At 39.9% G+C, this 18,851-nt stretch overlaps 1 protein-coding gene across 5 annotated transcripts in view; it reads left to right on the top strand.

Moving 5' to 3' along the window:
• STAC (SH3 and cysteine rich domain) overlaps positions 1-18,851 on the top strand; it is a 204,331-nt gene that overhangs the window by 139,884 nt on the left and 45,596 nt on the right. For all 5 annotated transcript variants that reach the window (XM_026679525.2, XM_087948050.1, XM_087948051.1 and 2 more), the window contains exons 3-4: positions 12,987-13,087; positions 14,702-14,783. In XM_026679525.2, coding sequence (XP_026535310.1) covers positions 12,987-13,087; positions 14,702-14,783 — 183 coding nt within the window. The remainder of the gene's footprint in view (positions 1-12,986; positions 13,088-14,701; positions 14,784-18,851) is intronic.

Below are 18,851 nucleotides of genomic sequence, written 5' to 3' on the forward strand. Positions count from 1 at the left end.
AAAGATGCTGTACCAGTATTTGAAGACAATGTTGCATGTATAACAATGGCCACAGGAGATCGCATTGGAAGCAGGGATAAACAAGTAGACATTAAGTACTGTAATGTTAGGGAGGCTGTAAAGGAGAAACTGATAAGATTACAGCATTGTTTTACTGACTATAATATAGCTGACATATTAACAAAGCCTGCATCTGTGGGCAATTATCAGGAATATGTTAAAGCATTTGGATTATCAACTGTTCAGCTTTAAATGGGAGGAGTGTTAAGGTATTGCTTTAATAGCTAACTGGATGTTGTAAGGTTGCTGGAAGGCTGATGCAATGAGGATGAGTCAGCAGAGTCATTGCCTCTTTAAGACTGAGGATGGGTTCCACAGGGTTTTACCACTTTAAGAAGCTCTATATATAAGTGCAGCCATGAGATGGCATATCTCTTCTCCTTATATTCTGTCACCATTGTAGTTCTACGTGCAGATTAAAGAAGATTGCTTGCTTGCCTGGTATGTGCATACCACGTATATGTATGTACATAGCTGTTTTGTATATAAACCGCTGTTAAAAGACAAAGCCTCTGTGTGCTGTGTTTTGCTCATGGGTTGTCTCCCAATAGTAGTCACACTGCAAACACTCTAATAGAAGCATACCCAGAGTCAGACATAAAGACCTCAAGTGTCTATATACAAATGCACAAAGTTTGGGGGAACAGAGTGAACTTGAACTATTAATACATGATGATAGATATGATATAATTGGAATAACAGAAACTTGGTGGGATGTAACCCAGACTGGAACATACTGATAGAAGGATACAAATTCTTTTTAAAAAAAAACAGACCCCATAAAAGAGGAAGTCGAGATGCACTGTATGTAAAGAACCACTATATTGCTATAGAAATGTATGAAACCAAAGATGAAAAACTCTTGAATGCATATGGGTTTATATAAAAGAAAAAAAAAGAATGACATGGTCATAAATGTACACTATATAGGCCACCCTATAGGCCAATCAAGCAGAAAAAGTAGATATCCTTTTTGCTAACCAACTAACAAATATATGTAGGGACCACTTAGGGGTGGGATTCAATTTTTTTAACAACTGGTTCTGTGGACATGGCTTAATTTGTGGGTGTGGCTTGGTGGTCACATGACTGGTTAGGCATGGCTAGATAGTCATGTGGCTAGGTCATGTGACTGAGTAGGTGTGGCTAGGTTGTCATGTGACTGGGTGGGCATGGCTAGGTTGTCATGTGACTGGGTAGGCGTAGCTATGTCATGTGACTGGGTGGGTGTGGCCAAATTAGCAGTCCATTTTGCCAATTTAGCAGTCCGTTAAACAATTTAGCAGTCCCCTTTTCTATTATTTTTAATACTGCATGAAATTTTTGTTTTAGTTTTTTTTTTTACTAGGGAGGAAGAGGTTGGCAATGCCTGGGGAAGGAAAGGAATGCTTTTCACAGATCTCATGGCTATATATAAAGGGCCAGCTAATGTCATTGGTGTTGGGAGATTCATTGGTGAGGTAATAGTGACTGGATGTGCAATGTTCACTGGTGCAGTAATTGGAGTTGGTAAATTGACAAGGGTGGTGTTAACGGAGAACTCATTGGGCTAGAGATGTTAACCATGCTCAAAACATTGGCTGGGCTTCTCATATTCATTGCAGCAGCCACAATGCAAGGAGTTGCTCTTTTGATACTAAGTGAATTTTGCCCCATTTAACAACCTTTCTTGCTACAGTTGTTAAGTAAGTCACTGCAGTTGTTAAGTTAATAACTTAACTGTTAGTAACTTAACTGTTAGTAACTTAACTGCAGTGATTCACTTAATCATTATAATCATAAAATGGAGCAAAACTCAATTAACAATTGTCTTGCTTAGCAACAGAAGCTTTGGACTCAGTTGTGGTGTAAGTCAAGGACTACCTCTACAGTAGGGGTGGGATTCAGTATTTTTAACAACCAGTTTGTGGGCATGGTTTAGTTGGTAGGTGTGGCTTGGTGGTCATGTGACTGGGTGGGCGTGGCCAAGTCATCATCACTCATGTCAAGGGGCGCTTCTCCTCACCTGGCCTCTCATGACAGTGGGAATGCTGCAATGGTCATAAGTGTGAAAAATGGTCATAAGTCACTTTTTTCAGTGCCATTGTAACTTTGAATGGTCACTAGATGAGCTGTTGTAAGTCAAGGATTACACGTACAAAAATACAAAAGCTTCTTTGCTTGCAAAAAGCTGCCCTAAATACCAATCATTAGATTAAAAATACCTGCAAGCCAGAGTTACAAATCAGGCAGGGTGCCAGAGCACCTTGAAGAATGAAAATAGTTAAAATGCAGTGATAACTATCAAACAGCCATCTTTTGCTCATAAAGTGAAACCCTTTAGCAGAGAGGTCATTTAAGCTCTCCAGAAAAAGCACACCCAGGAAAAGCAATCCTTATATCCATTTTCACCACTTAAAGATACCAGCTGGTCTCACTCATCTCACAAGATATCCCAAGGAAATCATCCAGATTTAAGGAAAGATCACATGCCCCCCAGAAAGGCAGTAAAAAAAATCAGTGCCAAGCTTGCATCCTGCCTCTAGGAAGTATACCCCAAAAGGACAGGGCCAGATAGTACTGAAGCAGTGAGGAAGACCCCCTCCCCAGATAGAAAAAGAAACCATGAGGCAAGAAAAAATTCAAGCACAATGCAAATAATTAAATCACAACAGTAGCTGTTGCTTGTTGAAGCTGAATAGGGAAAATTATCCCATCACAGGATTAAACGTCTCCAAGCACAGAATTAACCTTCACCAAAAACCAGTTTTAGACCAAATCTCAGAAAGGGAATGTTAACTCATGTTTGAATGTCAATCTTTCTATCTAACCAAGAAGTCTTGCTGAATGTAACTCATCTTGGTTCCCTGTCACTAAAAGCTCTGCTTCATTATTCAATTATTTCTTCAAAGTGCTGATTGTCCAGGGAAGTATTTTGTCCCAACAGCAGTGTAAAAATCTTAAAACAAACCTTCCCCTTTAAGAAAGCCAAGCCTCAGAAGCTCCGGAGACAGGAAGTCTAGGCGTATTGGCAAGAATGTAACAAGGGTGGAAAAAAACAAAAGGAAATTGCTTCTAACTACCGGTTCTCCGAACTGCTTAGAAAGTTAACAAGGGGTTCTATAGAACTGGACAGAACCAGTAGAATCCCACCCCTGCTCTACAGTAGGAATTCATTACACCCATTTCAAGTTAACAGGTAATATAAAAAGACATTAAACTTTAATCTCATTTCATCTGACTGATGAAGTAGCTAAACTGTTGAGGGATATTGTTAGCTTGAAAGGGAGCTACCAGATTTCTGATTTTTTGGCTACCAGAGACTAACAGGGTCTTTTCCAACAACAACTACAGTATGAATACACTCTAAGTCAAGGGTCTTCAAACTTGGCAAGTTTAAGACTTGTGGACTTCAACTCCCAGAATTTCTAACATGACTGGAGGAGGAATTCTGGGAGTTAAAGTTCACAAGTCTTAAAGCTGTCAAGTTTGAAGACCCTTGCTCTAAGTTCTTACTGTTACATCAGAACTTTCTAAAATGCACAGATGAAAAACTCTATAGAGTTTCAAATGCAGTACTTAAGATAAAGAGAACTTCATTAATGAAGTTCCCACCCACACACCCATCCATCCAAACATCAATGCAAAACCACAGTTCACCCTGTCTGAAAAGGACCCTCCAAAAAAAAACAGACTTGTAGGCAGCGAATCAGATGAAAAGCCAAAGGACAAAGGAGGATAAGCCAAAGGACAAAGGGGGAGGAGGAGAAGGAGGCAGGGAGCAGATCAATCCACAATCCTGTAAATCCCAAAGCTAGTGCCCCTTAAAGGAGAAGACCCCCTAGAAAGCACATACATACACCAGCCCTTTCACACCAGCATAGCTAAAGACATGCCAAGCAGCATGAGGGGAGAATGATGTGACCTTGCGTAGATGAGCCGAGCCAAAGTGGCTCTACTGAGCCTGGAGAGGACTCCTGCTGAGAAGCTAGGAAATGCGGTTTGTGGGCATGCACACTTTAGAAACCCCATCCCACCCTCAGGTGTTTCAAATCGCGATGGGGCTGGGTTTTTTTGCTGCCAATGGAGAGACCCGATCAAACCTGCTGCTGAGCCCAATGTACATAGCAGAGACTGTGGGGTTACTTTGGCCAGGCAAATTAACCCACTCCACCCCATGCTACCAAAATGGATTCCTGGGTGCTGCGCTACAATGTAGAAATGTGAAATGGGGCAGACAGCAGCCTCCTCTTTTACCTCATGCCAGCTGCTCCGTTGCCTGTTTCACCATTGCAGCACTGCGTCATGGAGCTTTCCCCACCCACCACCACCCAGATGCCTCGCTTTTCCCAAGGATTTTCTTTGCCTACCTGATTTGAGGCTCCTTCGCATTTCTTGCCATCGTGTGCAGGAAAGAAACGTTGTATTGGGCTAAAAAAACATGCACTCAGTCCCAACTTTGCACAATCTTTTTCTTTCATGAGAAGTTGTAATGAATTGGTTTAACTTTTTTTTTAGACCCACACAAACTTTTCTTTCCCTGCACATGATGGCAAGAAATGTGAAGGAGCCTCAAATCAGGTAGGCAAAGAAATCATTGGGGAATTTGTTCTCCTGGCAAGCTTGCCCATGCAGCTTTCTGGCCAGGGGGAGAAGGGGAATGTTCTCCCAGCCAGTGCGGCCATGGCCATGTGGCTTCTCAGCTGGCATTCAGAGGCAAGCGGTAAGATCCAGTAAGTGAGGGAAGCACTGGGAACAGTGGGAAGCTCTGGGAAGGGGCAGGATTTAGGAAGCAGCAGGAAGTGGCACTGGAGGCCAGGAATCGTGGGGGGCAGCAGCTAGCTAGCTAGGTCACAAGCACCACATGCGATGGAGCCATGGCACTGGCAGTGAAGCAAGCCAGGCAAACCCGGGGGGGGACATCATAGCGGCCTAGGCCAGCCCAGGAATTGATTTGACTGGAGCGTGCAGCAGCGGCCTAGGCTGGCCCAGGAGTCAACTTGACTGGAGCTTTCTTGCAGGCTCACTCATCCAGGGAGATCAGGGTTATGGCAGAAGGCAGGCAGCAATGGCGGGTGAAGGCAGGTTAGCAATGGCGGACGAGATGAGGAATGACTGGGTGGGGCGGGGTGAGTGAATGGGCAGAGCGAGCTGTGCAGGGAAGGGTGGGGCCAGCCAGTGGCACAATTTGCTGGTTCTCCAAACTGCGCAGAATCGTAACAACTGGTTCTATAGAACTGGTCCAAACCAATAAAATCCCACCCTTGGAACCATACTACAATAGTTATGGGGGACTTCAATTACCCTGAAATCAATTGGAAGACTAATTCTGCACCAAATGAAAAATCAGATAAGTTCCTAACTAACCTTTTTGTTCATTAGTACAAAAAAAAATGGAAAGAGGGACACACAAGTAAGGCTGATTATCAGCAAATAGCCAAAACATGCAAAATCGAAGTCAGGAAAACAAAGGCTCAGAATGAACAAAGACTTGCAATAAAAGTTAGAGATAATTTTTAAAAAAAGTTTCTTCCAACATAAATAAGAAAAAAAAAATCAAGAAAGTTAGTTCACTAAAGAGAGAAGATGACAAGGAAGTAACAGGCAACAGAGAGAAAGCAGAGCTTAACTCATTTTATTTTATTTATTTTTATTTATTTATTTGATTTGTCAATCGCTTACAAGATAACAGGTATAAGTAAAAACATAGTTTTGAATACATGAGATAGATATGTATAAGAAAAATAAAAAGAAACAATAGGACAGGGACAGAAGGCCTGATTGGTGTGCTTATGCACGCCCCCTACAGACCTCTTAGGAAAGGGGTGAGGTCAATAGTAGACAGTCTAAGGTTAAAGTTTTTGGGGTTTGGGGAAGAAACCACAGAGTCAGGTAGAGTATTCCAGACATTGACCATTCTGTTGCTGAAGTCATCTTTCCTGCAATCAAGTTTGTTGTGATTAACCTTGAGTTTGTATCTATTGTTTGCTCTTGTGTTGTTATGATTGAAGCTGAAGTATTCATTGACAGGTAGGACCTTGCAATGTATGATTTTATATACTATTCTTAGATCGGACTGAAGGAGGTGTAGTTCTAGGTTTTCTAGGTCTAGAATTTCAAGTCTGGTGGCATAAGGTATTCTGCAATGAGTAGAGGAGTAGAGAACTCTTCTTGTGAAATATTTCTGGACTTTCTCAATTGTGTTAATATCAGATCCAGACTGATGAGCTGTATTCAAGTATAGGTCTAGCAAATGTTTTGTATGCTCTAGTTAGTAGTGTGATATTATTAATTACCAACATTCATTATGTAACTGTCTACCTATCACATTAACTAGCTATTGTAATTGATTACTGCACTATTGCCATTGACCATGCTAGCCAAAAAATCCAAACCAAAACAAAAGAAACATATCTCTACCAATGACCTCCCAGATGCCTGCACATGTTTCAGATGTCTTGAAACCATCCATGAAAGCAAAATTTACATCAAATGCCGCCTATGTGATAATCTAGCCCACCCTGCCTGCTTAAATGCAAACAAAAGCCTAGCTGATATGGTTAAAAATTCAGATACATTCTTTTATCTATGTCCATCATGTTCTCCTAAGATAAACAAACTGAGTACCCTACCTGACAGAGTTGAAAGCATAGAATCACTCATTCACTCAATAGAAGAATGCTTCGCAACACGTTTTGAAACAACTATACAAGCAACCCTAATCTCATTTGGAAAAAAAAATACAGCACAGATAAGTGAGTACCTATCAGCTCAAAATCAAATCCCACAACAACCACAACAACTACCTCAACTACAATCACAACTACAACCAAAAATAACTACCAAACCACAGCCACAAACAATTACTATCCCTTCAAATAATTCCACAAATAATATCTCCTTACTCATCAGAGACACCATGGAACGTGAATAGAAACATCCAAATGCCATCTTATTTGGTGTCGAAGACACCAACGAATCAGATGACATCACCAAAGTTCGTGATATCATAAGCAACTCAAATACAACAAACATCTCTCCTGAAGATAACATTGAAATAACCAGAGATGGCCCTGGGTGCAAATACAATGATGGCTCTGTGGCCCCAAGATTTTGTAGAGTTGTATGCAAAAATGAATCCAACAAATGCATATTCATTCATACAATAAATGCCATTGCAAAAACGAATCCCAACCACAAAAATCTTTGCTCAAGACCAGACTTATTCATGTTGCAAAGAATCTGCTCCCGTGAACTCTGCGTAGAACTCAAAAACCATCTAGACAATGGAGAAAAGGACCTATACATTGACTACAGAGTTGATTGCATCAAAAGAAAGTCACACAACGCACAACTCCGCATCCAACCCCACCCCATCCAATCCAACATCACTCAAAATGAGGCATGCATGCCCCTAACTACCTCTATTCCAACCACAACTGGCCTTAAATGCAAGCTACTCAATGCAAGAAGCCTTGTAAATAAAATACCTGAATTTCTCCTCTTACTAAATACAGTTAAATTCAACATTATATTTTTCTGTGAAACATGGCTCAACGCATCTCTCCCTGACTCCATTACCACAGTAAGAGACTATCGTGTTTACCGATCAGATCATGAAATCCATAGCGGAGATGGTGTTGCTCACTTCTATAAAAAGCCCCTACATCTAAAAAACATCCAAGTTACCCAGGAGCTTGCTATCCCTGAGACCATCGTCTGTGAACTGTACTTAAATATCACATTTCGGTTCTTACTATGTTACAGAGCCCCTGATTATGACATCGAACATGCAAACAAGCTAAATACATTACTAACATGGGCAGCATCCTGCCCACACGCTTTTATCTTTCTTGGTGACTTCAATCTACCTCATATTAACTGGACCGTAAACGAATGTACAATTGAACCCATACATGCAACTTTCTACAATGCTGTAACAAATCTGTGACTGGAACAACTAGAACAACCAACAATACTAGACTTAACAACTGCCTTGATGTCATCTTCTGCAATAGTTTGAATTCAATTTACAGAATACAAATTAAAGAACCCTTTTCCAACAGTGACCACAACATTTTTAACTTTTGTCTCAACATACATCCACACAAAAATCATCACAATGACGGAATCCCCAATTATAACTTCAAAAAAAGGCAACTATGATCTTATAAACAACGATCTCTCATCCCTTGATTGACAATTTCTATTCTCTGGATGCAATACTGTAAAAGACCATTACAACATATTTTTACTTGAAGTCAAAAGAGTTATCAAACTATATGTACCATTAACAACTCCCAAAACCAGAAAAAAACAAATTACCCATAACAATAAGGAAGCTTCAATCCAAAAAGATATCACTTTGGCGGAAAAACAAATCTGGTCACATTGCCAACTTCAAAAGCCAATACAAAAATTTATGCCACCAGATTAAAACTGAATGCACCAATTATCAGATTAAACAAGAAGAAAACCTTATACGCACCAATTCCACCCGCGCTTTCTACAATTTTGTAAGCAACAAACTAAAAGACTCAAGGTCCATCCCACCCGTGAAAGGACCTAATGGTAAAGACTGCAACGACAACACAATTAAAGCCAACCTCTTTAACACATTCTTTGGCTCAGTATTAGTAAACAGCAATGGATCATGCCCAGTATTTCCTAGTCGAACCACAGACAGCTACAATCACTAATACATATCGATTTTACATAAGACAATGTTGAAAAAGCACTACACAATCTAAAACCATCTCTATCTATTGGACCGGACTGAATATGTGCCTACTACTTAAAAAAGCTATCTACTGCCATAGCTGAACCTCTAAGCATAATCTTTGAAAAATCTTTCAGGACCAGCTCCTTGCCAAAACTATAGTCACAAGCCACGGTCTTCAAAAAGGGAGACCCCAGCCTAGTTGAAAATTACAGACCAATCTCTTTATGCTGCGTCACCTGTAAAGTCATGGAATCAATTATTAACCATCCTCCACTTAGAAACAAACAATCTACTCTCTAATAAACAATTTGGTTTCAGGAAAAAAACTATCGTATAATCTGCAACTCTTACACTACAAAAACATAAGGACTACACAAATCAACCAGGGCAAAGCAATAGACACAATTTATAGACTTCTGTAAAGCCTTTGATTCAGTGGTACATGACAAACTACTCCTAAAACTAAAATCTTATGGTATCTCTGGACAACTGCATAACTGGATAGAAGCATTCCTGTCAAACAGACAACAAATGGTCAAAATAGGGATCAATCAAATTCTGTACCTGTCAACAGTGGTGTCCCCCAAGGCAGTGTTCTAGGACCAACCCTCTTCATACAGAAGTGGACTATTAACAAGTTTCACAAATAAACCCAAATATTGTATCTCTTTCTGTCTCTTTTGTTCTCCAATATTGCTTTTAATTGCTCAATAAGTCCCAGAGTATGAAGTCCCTGAAACAGCCAAAAATTACCTGGATTGTTCAAGAGAGTTTGAGGCCAGACAGACATACAATAATGAGAAAATTCTTCCTTTGATCCCGATATCTAATCCTCCTAAAATCTCAAAATTAGCCAAAATACAACCCACCGGCATATTTTTAAGCAGCTTCCCTTTTGGCAACTCTGCCACCCCTCAACTAGAGGCCTTTTTGCTACCAGTTTCCCATTTTTAAGTCAGATCTTAGGTGGATTCCTCTTATCCCCTGGGATGTCTCCTGTCCAGTCTTTGCCTTTTTTTGTTTTTACTTAGGGCTGGATCTCAGGCGGATCTCAGGTGGATACATAAGAACATTACGAGATAAAGAAGATTCTTGATTCCAGTTTGCATAGAGGACAATTAAAATATTTAATTCAGTGGAAGGGGTACTCTTTCTCTGAAGCCACTTGGGTAAAAAGTTGGGATGCAAAAGCAAATAGTGTTCCAACCTGGTTTCACAAAATCACAAAACACACTCCTTGTCCCAACAAAACCCCTTTTTATTAGGCTAATGTAAATTCCTATCATTCACATTGTCACTGGAGTTTGGAAGGGAGTAACCAGACTTGACGGGAGTTCAGAATGAAGGTGGATTGGAGAGTGTGACTTGAGGGTCATCAGAAAGGGGGTTGGATGTGAGTTTAATTTGGCAGGGGGAAATGCGGGATTTCAGATTTGGGTTTTCCCAGATGTGCCAATATGACTTTCTAATAAATTCTTACTTGAATGGACTTTGTCTTTGAGTGCTGAATTGAGATGGAGAGTTTGGCTGGAATGCTGACATCAAGCCATTCTCTGAAATGAATCCCAACATGACAAACTCTTTATATTTCTGTTATTGAATTGCCTTTGTTACCTCTGGGGATATTTGGAGCAGTTTTAGAGAGAGCTTTGCCATTATAGATGCACAGTGGGTTCTAAAAAGAATCTGCAGACTGAAATGAAATGTCTTCTAAACATGGATTTTTTTTCTTAAGTGCACAATATGAAATGCACATTTTCCTAAATATCATATTAGTTTCTCCAAAGGGAAGCAAATTATTCTCTGGTGAATCCTGTAACTCTGATTATGTTATACCATAACTCATCTTTTAAAAAGAAGGGGGAAATCATGAATTTTAGCAAAAATAAAAATATTATGTGTTCTATTTTGCTGCTTTTTAGCAGTCTGAACTAAAATGCCAATGCAAAGCTGAAGTTATGTTCCTATTTTTATATTTGGTAACATGATTATTCAGAAGTTGGAGCGTAATTTACATTAGATGAAAGGAAAAGTTAACAATATTTTTTTCTCCCTCTGAGTAAAAATCTACAAAAATGTCAGTGGTGGAAACCAACATAGATTTCCAGAAATTCCTATCTAAAGTCTATTGGGATTAATTTCTACTGAATGAACACAGTGGGTCCATAGAAATATCTGGATATCTGGGTTTATAAAGAGATATGTTAAAAGTTGTGAAGAATTTTGTGGGAAGGGACAAAGAAAAAATGACAAGAAATCAAATTCCAAGACTTTAGCTGAAAGGATTAAAGATCAAGATTATTAAAAGTAAAGGAAGGAATATAAAGTTGGTTTATTTGATCAAAGCTAAAATAAATATGTTGTTATCTCTTGTAACCCTTAATAGATTTTTGCTGGCCAGGACTGAATTATGAGGCTTTAAACATTTGTATATATGAGATGAGATATGGGGAAAAAAGAGATCACAAATTCCAGAGGTTAAGGACACAGAATTATTTATTTTAAGCAAGATGCCACAACTTCTTACACATTATCATGTACATCCCCTGAACCTAACATGATAATGAGCTCGAAATAAGGCTTGGATAATTTTTCATTACTTTTCTTAAATTGTTTCAGGAAATAGAAATCATGGTAATCTTGCACATAAGATAATCACATGGTGGGGTGTAGAACTGAAATTGTTGGTTTTTCTTTCATGGGTCAGTGGACACAGATAATCCAAATTTGTATTTTACTTTAGATTATGAGGCATCCTGACTGCTCTGGGAATAGAATGCCAGCATATGGTTGTTGGAGGCAATATGCTAATTCTGTAAACCACTTAGAGAAGGCTGTAAAGCACTGTGAAACAGTACATAAGTTTAAGTGCTATTGCTATTTAAATCAATGTCATAATATTAGTAGGGTTAATATTACCATTAATATTAATGGTAATAATTCTGCCCCTCAGAATTGCCTTTTTACTGCTAGATTTTTCAAATTGATATAAGTCAACCATTTATATATATGGCTCAATGGCAGAGTGAATACTCAATCACTGGTATCCCTACTTTAATGTGATCTTGTAGATTAGAAAAGTCTTGTGTCTGAAATCCTGGTGTCCAGCTGCCAGTCAGAATAGGCACTACTAGGACAGAAAGGCAGTAACCTAATCTGATCAGAATTATATGTGTAGATGTTTGTTGCATAAAAATCAATAGGAAATGCAGGTGGGGATTACACTAAAATGTATGGCAGGAAGTTGAGAAAGTCTTCATCTTCCTATTAGATTGAGTGAGAAAATAGTGATCCACAAGTGTTACTGTTCTAGAACAGATTTCATTTATTTCAGCCAGTTTGTCTTTTTAAATGATGAGGATTTGGAGCTGGTATTCTCCCCTTAACTAACCAGGTCCTATTGCTAGATCCTTACCAATGATACAAGATATATGGCAAAAATATTTCAAGCAAGCATTTCTGTAAATATCTTTATTGTGAGAATGGAGCCTAGATCTGTATTTTTTATTCTATTGTGTTCTATTCATGCAAAGTCTTTGCTTAATATGCATTTGTTTAGTAACCACTCTGTTATGACGGGTTAAACAAAGAGATTGATAATCAATAGTATTGACTGCTGCAATACCCCATAGTCACATGAACAAACTTGGGCTCACTCACTGCCATTTGGTCCTATCTATCTGATCCTGCTTGCCATTGTGCCCACTACACCATATGCTAGTACTATACCACCTGGAACCTTATTTCTTACTGCATTCTTTTGCATCAGTAAAGCCATGGGATCTCTCACAGGCCATCTCTAGTCACACTTAAGCATGAAAAGCCAGCTGATTGTCTTTGAGTCAATCATTCTTTCTCATTCCAGCTTATCTCAGAGTTTTTGTTGTGGGGAAAAATAGGAGGATGAAGAAGCATTAAATATGTTTACCATCTTGAATTATTCATAAAAATAATAAAGATTGGGTTAAAATCTTTTTTAAAAAATTAAATAATCATTTACATATGTGCAATTCTGTTTTCTCATATGTCTATGATACAATTATTTGCAGTTAAAATAAGTTTTTCCAGACTCACTTTATCATATGAAAAAATTGAAACAGATTCCACTCACTTAGAACAAGCATTAAAGTTTTTTGGGAAGGGAAGTTGAATCTCATTTGAATGTATATCCAATGTCATTTGATGAGCATATGGAAACTATTGATTGTATCTGTGCCTTTGACAGGGACAAATGCTAAACATGGATTACGCTGTAAGGCATGCAAACTGAGCATTCACCATAAATGTGCAGAGAGCACTGGACAGCAACGGTGCATGGGAAAATTGGTAAGCCAATATAACTATTGAATAAACCTGCAAATAAGGCTCAGTAAGAGATGTTGGTCCAACGGATCCCTCCAAACTTCTTGATTTAGCTGAGTTAAAGAAATATACTTGCATTACTAAAAGGTTATAGAAATCATTCCCTGTCTCTTTATGTTTGTGTAGCAGGTGCCTATAGGCAAAGATAATACTGAGTGTTTTTATTTTGTACATTCTTCTTTCTACAGGACTGTATTGCTGATTTCTACAATCTTCTGGGTCCTCCTTACTGTGCCTTTGTCTATTTCCATCCTTACCTTAGTTTACAAGCAATGGCAAGACTGAATAAGTGAAGCAGTATGCTGTTCTTGTCTTATACTCTGATTTTCGATAGTTTGCAGATTTCCAAATCCATAAATTTGTCAAAAGGCAAATAAGTGGGTAATAATAGGGCCACCTAAATTCTGGACTGTGCTCTAAGTTCAAGCAGAAAAGCAAATTTGGTTTCCTGGTTTCTTTCTGAATCAGAACAAAAGTCCTATTAGTTCCTGTCCAGGAAGGCTCCATCTCAGACTTATCTTGCAATACTTTAATGTGCAAATGCCATTGGTATTAGTTTAATGGTTCTATTCAAATATTTATTTTGCAATGTAAACCTGTGGTTATGTACATTTTGATAATTAAGATTTTCTGAGTCTTTCTGAATTTCTAAAAAATTCTGAATTACCATATTTTTTGCACTATAAGACACTCTGGATTATAAGACGCATATTAGCTTTAGAGGAGGAAAACAAGAAAAAAAAAACCTGCCCCCAGCATCCATCCAATACACATTATCGCAGCCCCAGCATGTGACTCATCAGGGCTCCACTCCATTGCACCCACCACCAGTCAATTGAGCTGAGCTGCTGCCACTGCTGGGGAGCAATGGAACCTTCTCTGCCAAGCGGCTGATTGGCAGTTGAATCGACCTCTCGGAATACCACGACCAGCTGTTCTAGGCAGTGGGGATCGCCACTGCCACTGCTGGCCATTCTCCGCCACCTGTTCGCTGCCTGCTCATTCGCAGCTGCCCATTCTCTACCTGCCCATTCACTGCGGCCTGCTTGCTGCCCGCCCATTTGCTGTGGCCCATTTGCCACAGCCTGTTTGTCGCCAATTGCTATGACCCATTTTCCCCAACTCATTCACTACCCCCAATCAGTGGTGAATGGATGGCAGCAAACGGGCAGCAGCAAACAGGCAGCAGTGATTGGGTAGCAGTGAATGGGCAGAGACAAAAGGGCGGGCAGCAAACAGGCAGGTGGAAGGTTCCAGTATTCCCCAGAGGTGGTGCACCAACCCGCCTTGGCCCGCTGCAATAGTCACGCTATAAGTCGCACAGACATTTCCACCCACTTTTGGGGGAGGAAGTGTGTCTTAGAGTGTGAAAAGTATGGTATTTTTTCTCAGAGTTACTTAATAAATCCAGAGAGCATTTTCATGACTGGTGGGAAAGTGCAGCTGCTGTAAGAGTTAGAGCAAGTGCTAAGTGAATGAGCTCTGAAATGCCTTTTTGCCTTCAAATTTAAATGTGTGCATCTATTGCCTCTAGTTCTCCTAGTATCATATCTTCATTTCCTTTCTCTTTCTTTCTAGCCCAAAGGTTTCCATCGTTACTACAGCAGTCCCCTTCTCATTCAGGAGCAGTTTGGCTGCATCAAAGAAGTAATGCCAATTGGTAAACTCTGATTAATTTTCTGATTTTTATAAGTTTCTGTGCTATGAACCTTGATGTTCAGTGGCCGATATAAACTTTTATATGTTTTCATTGATGACATTCATTTTCCTTCCTGGAGTTGTCCAAATCTTGTTGAGGAGGAAAATTTCAACAAAGGAAAAAACACAAATGTTACAAAAAGTTCATAAACCTGAAAATTCCCATGCCAAGGCACAAAGTTTGAGGACTGTTAACAGCATAAACATGATATGATTTTAAGGTTTTTTTCTTTAAAAGTCACAGGAATGAGATTCTAATGAGGAATGGAGGTTTACAGTCAGACCATAATTAAATATAATTGCATTTGATTAGTTAGTTTAGACAGCTGAAAGTAAATAAATAAGTAGCAGGAGATGAATTGCCCATATCTAACAAAAATAAAAGCATTTAGGCAATTACAATGTACCCAAGTAGCTACCTGGCTGAATTATAATGTAAATTATAATGTAAATGTAAAGCCCGGGCAGCAAAAATCTCGGACAAACCAGCAACTAAAATTGAGAAGTCCGAGAGCATTCACTCAGCATGGGGGACAACCAGCAAATATCAGGGAGAGTGGGAGCTTAGCAAACTCTCTGAAGACAAGGAAGAAATACATAGAGTAAAACCAGATAGAAGACCAGGGCCCCAAGGGACAAGCCAGAGACCGCTGTGGTGTGCAGGCTGCAAAGGAAACCACCCCTGGGAGGTTTGCAAATTCAGGGATGCAATCTGCCACCGATGTGAGAGAAGGGGGCATACTGCTGAAGCACGCAGAGCAAATCTGCCAGCATACCCCAATCAGAGACAAGCAGGTTTCCCTAATCAGCCACATGGTCCACAACAAAGGGGATTCCAGAGACCGCCCAATTCAGACTATAGGCGGGAAGATAATAGAATGGAGAGGGACAGAGACTATGAGCACACAATAGTGGGGCATTCTGACCCCCATACATCAAAGAAATTCAACATCACAGTGATAATAGGAGAAAAACCTTGTAATATGGAAATTGATTCTGGATCCTTTATATCTATGGTATCCTGGACAACTATAAAGGAAGCAATCCCTAGCATAACTCGAGAACAACTAAAACCACAACATTTAATACTAAAAGTCTACCAAGGAAACAGAATTCCCATATTAGGAAGAGGAATTTTTCCAGTAAAATTCAGAAACTTCACCGGTGAATTGCCTTTAACTATCATGGACAAAGAAGTACCAAGCCTCCTCGAGATAGAGTGGTTTAGAGCCATAGGAGTGGAGGTGACCATCCAGACCATGCAAGCAGAGGAGTACAATCAAATGAAAGAGGACCTACAGACTGAATTCAAGGATGTTTTTGATGGGAGCCTAGGCAAGTACAGTATATGGGGACCCCTACTTCTTTCAACCTTGATTCAAAAGTTTCCCCTGTCAGAATAAAACCAAGGCCTTTTGCCCTGAGACTCAAGGTGGATGAACAATTAGATAAACTAATAGCCCAAGGAGTCCTAGAGCCAGCTGATCATGCTAAGGGGGAGATCCCTATAGTCACCCCAGTTAAACCAGATGGGTCCATTAGGATCTGTGCGGATTATAAAATTTCCATAAATACTGCATTGCAACAGAGCGCATACCCAGTGTCAGTAGTACAACATCTGTTGCATTCAATAGGAAAAGGAATTTTTTTTTGCCAAATTAGACTTGGCTCAAGCCTATTAGCAGTTACCTGTGGATGAAGAAACAGCAGAAGCTCAGACCATTGTAACCCACAGGGGTGCTTTCAAATGCAAAAGACTGCAATTTGGGGTCAGCATATCCCCAGGACTATTTCAAAGCTTAATGTAACACCTACTACAGGACATTGTGGGGGGTGGTACCTTATTTTGTTGATGTCCTTGTGGCAGCAGAGAACAAAGAACAACTTAAAATCAAAAAAGAGAATTTCCACATAGCAGTACCAAGTGTTGAATTTCTGGGATATCTAATTGATGAGTCAGGTATACACTCCACAGATAGTAAAATAAAAGCAATTAAGGAAGCTCCCACTCTGGGGAGGGGTGGTGAGCCAAGGATGAACAGAGGTGTAGAAGTCTGCTCATGGTTCTTCTTACCTCTTCTTGCTGTTGGTGCGATCCCTCGGGGTGCACAAATCCCGAAGAGAAGTGTGCTGGTGTGGGGAAACTCGAGCCGCAGTGAGGGGAAGACAACTCCCATTGCAGCGAAGAGAAACCCTCCAGAGCACAATGAGCAAGAGACCGCTGTTTTGTTAATGGCGGCCCTGAAGTCTGGTCTGCCACTGATGAAAGGAAGCAAGTGAGTTACAGATTGTGGTGATCAATGGTGAAAGGTGCGGGTGAGGAAGTTTGCGATAGTGATAGAGTTCTGAGTGCTGTGGATCCACAGAAAGTTGCTGATCGGAGCCCTAAAAGAAAGCAGCTAAGGAACGGAGGTGAGGTGGGTGAAAATGAAAGAGCTTGACAGATAGAAAATAAGGACAGTAACAAATAAAGCAAAGAAGACTGGGAGGTTGGCAAGGTTTGCTACATTGTTATTAACAGAAGGAAATTTAGCCGTTGGAAGGTCTAGGGGACTTGGATTACTTTCTTTTTGAAAGACTGCATTAAATTCGAGATGAGAAGAAGATCAGAGCAAGTGAAATAAGTGGAGATAACGTGGTGCAAAAGGAGATACCTAGAAACTTTTCAGAAACTTTGAAAAATCCTTTGGCCACTAATCCGATGGTGCATCGGTCCAACTGAATAGTCTGCCTCAATTGAAGAAATATAGAAAAACTGAACTTAAGAACTTCTAGACATAAAGAGAACTGGATATAACTGAGTGAGGTGAGATTTTGAGAGGACATTGTTATTACTCAGCAATTTTCTATTTCTGGCTATTTGGATTGCAAGCGTGTAACTTCAGAGACTGAAAGCTGAACAGTTACTTTAAGATTCTTTCCCCTTTCTCTCTTTCTCTATTTTTCCAATCATTTTCTGGTGTTTTGATTAGTTAACGCTTCTCTCTCAATTTTTTTTACATAGTGTTATTTAAATATGTGTGTGTGTGTGTGTGTGTGTGTGTGTTTTCTGAAGTTTTCACATGTACTTACATGTATGGTATTCAGCTTTGTTCGGGTATTTTCCCACGTCATTATAGTTGTGCTGTTAAAGTTGTAGCAACGTTTTGGCAGAACATCATCTGCCATCATCAGGCTTCTGTACTGTGTTCATCTGTGAGTCAGACTTTCACAGCTGTTTCTGTTTTAAATTTGGGGCTAGCCTACTGCTGTGCCAGAATGGTTTTTTCTTCATCCCGATTGGTTGGGAGTCTTGGTCTGTGTTTATTGGTCTTGGAGTTTACTGTGTTCTGCTTGATTGGTGTTTCTAATATCTTCTGTCTGTTTTGTGGCTTTTTTTGTCTTGATTGGCTGGCAACATTGTGTTTCCTGTACTGGAGGCTTTTAGTGCGGCTTGGCTCCGAGTAAATGGACAGCTATCATTTATTAGGAAGCTAGGTTTCATCTGGGTGCCTGGTTGGGGTGTGTTTGAGCTTGAGATATCAGGGGGGATCTCTTTGTGCCCAGGTGTTTGCCTGGCTTGTGGTGTGGAGATTTTTTTGTTTGAGAGTGCAGGCTTCCAAATAATTGACAGTCTGGTGGAATCATCTCTTCTATTCATGCTTTCAGGTCTTTTTTCAATCTCTATGGCTTCTCTGATAATTCTGTAGCTGGAGTTTTCTATCGTGGCTAGGGTTTTGGTGCCATTGAAGTCGGTGCTATGACCTGTTGCTTTCGTGTGTTGGACTAGTGAGGAAGTGTGTTCCAGCTTTTTTACTACATTTTTTTGTTCATCCAGGCGGGTACTTATTCTTCTATTGGTCTGTCCAATGTATGTGGCAGGGCATGATGCACAGGGGACTTCATATATGCCTTGGTTTTCCAGGTCAATTTTATCTTTGGGGTTTCTTAGGATGGCTGCTATTTTTCTGTCTGTTTTGAAGGCAGTCTTGATGTGATGCCTGTGTAGTATCTTACTGATTTTGTCTGTAGTACCTCTTATGTAGGGCAG

This window comes from Notechis scutatus, chromosome Z, assembly GCF_049901735.1.
Source record: "Notechis scutatus isolate UNSWTSFEM ecotype Mainland chromosome Z, rNotScu1.2, whole genome shotgun sequence".
NCBI classification, from domain to species: Eukaryota; Metazoa; Chordata; class Lepidosauria; order Squamata; family Elapidae; genus Notechis; species Notechis scutatus.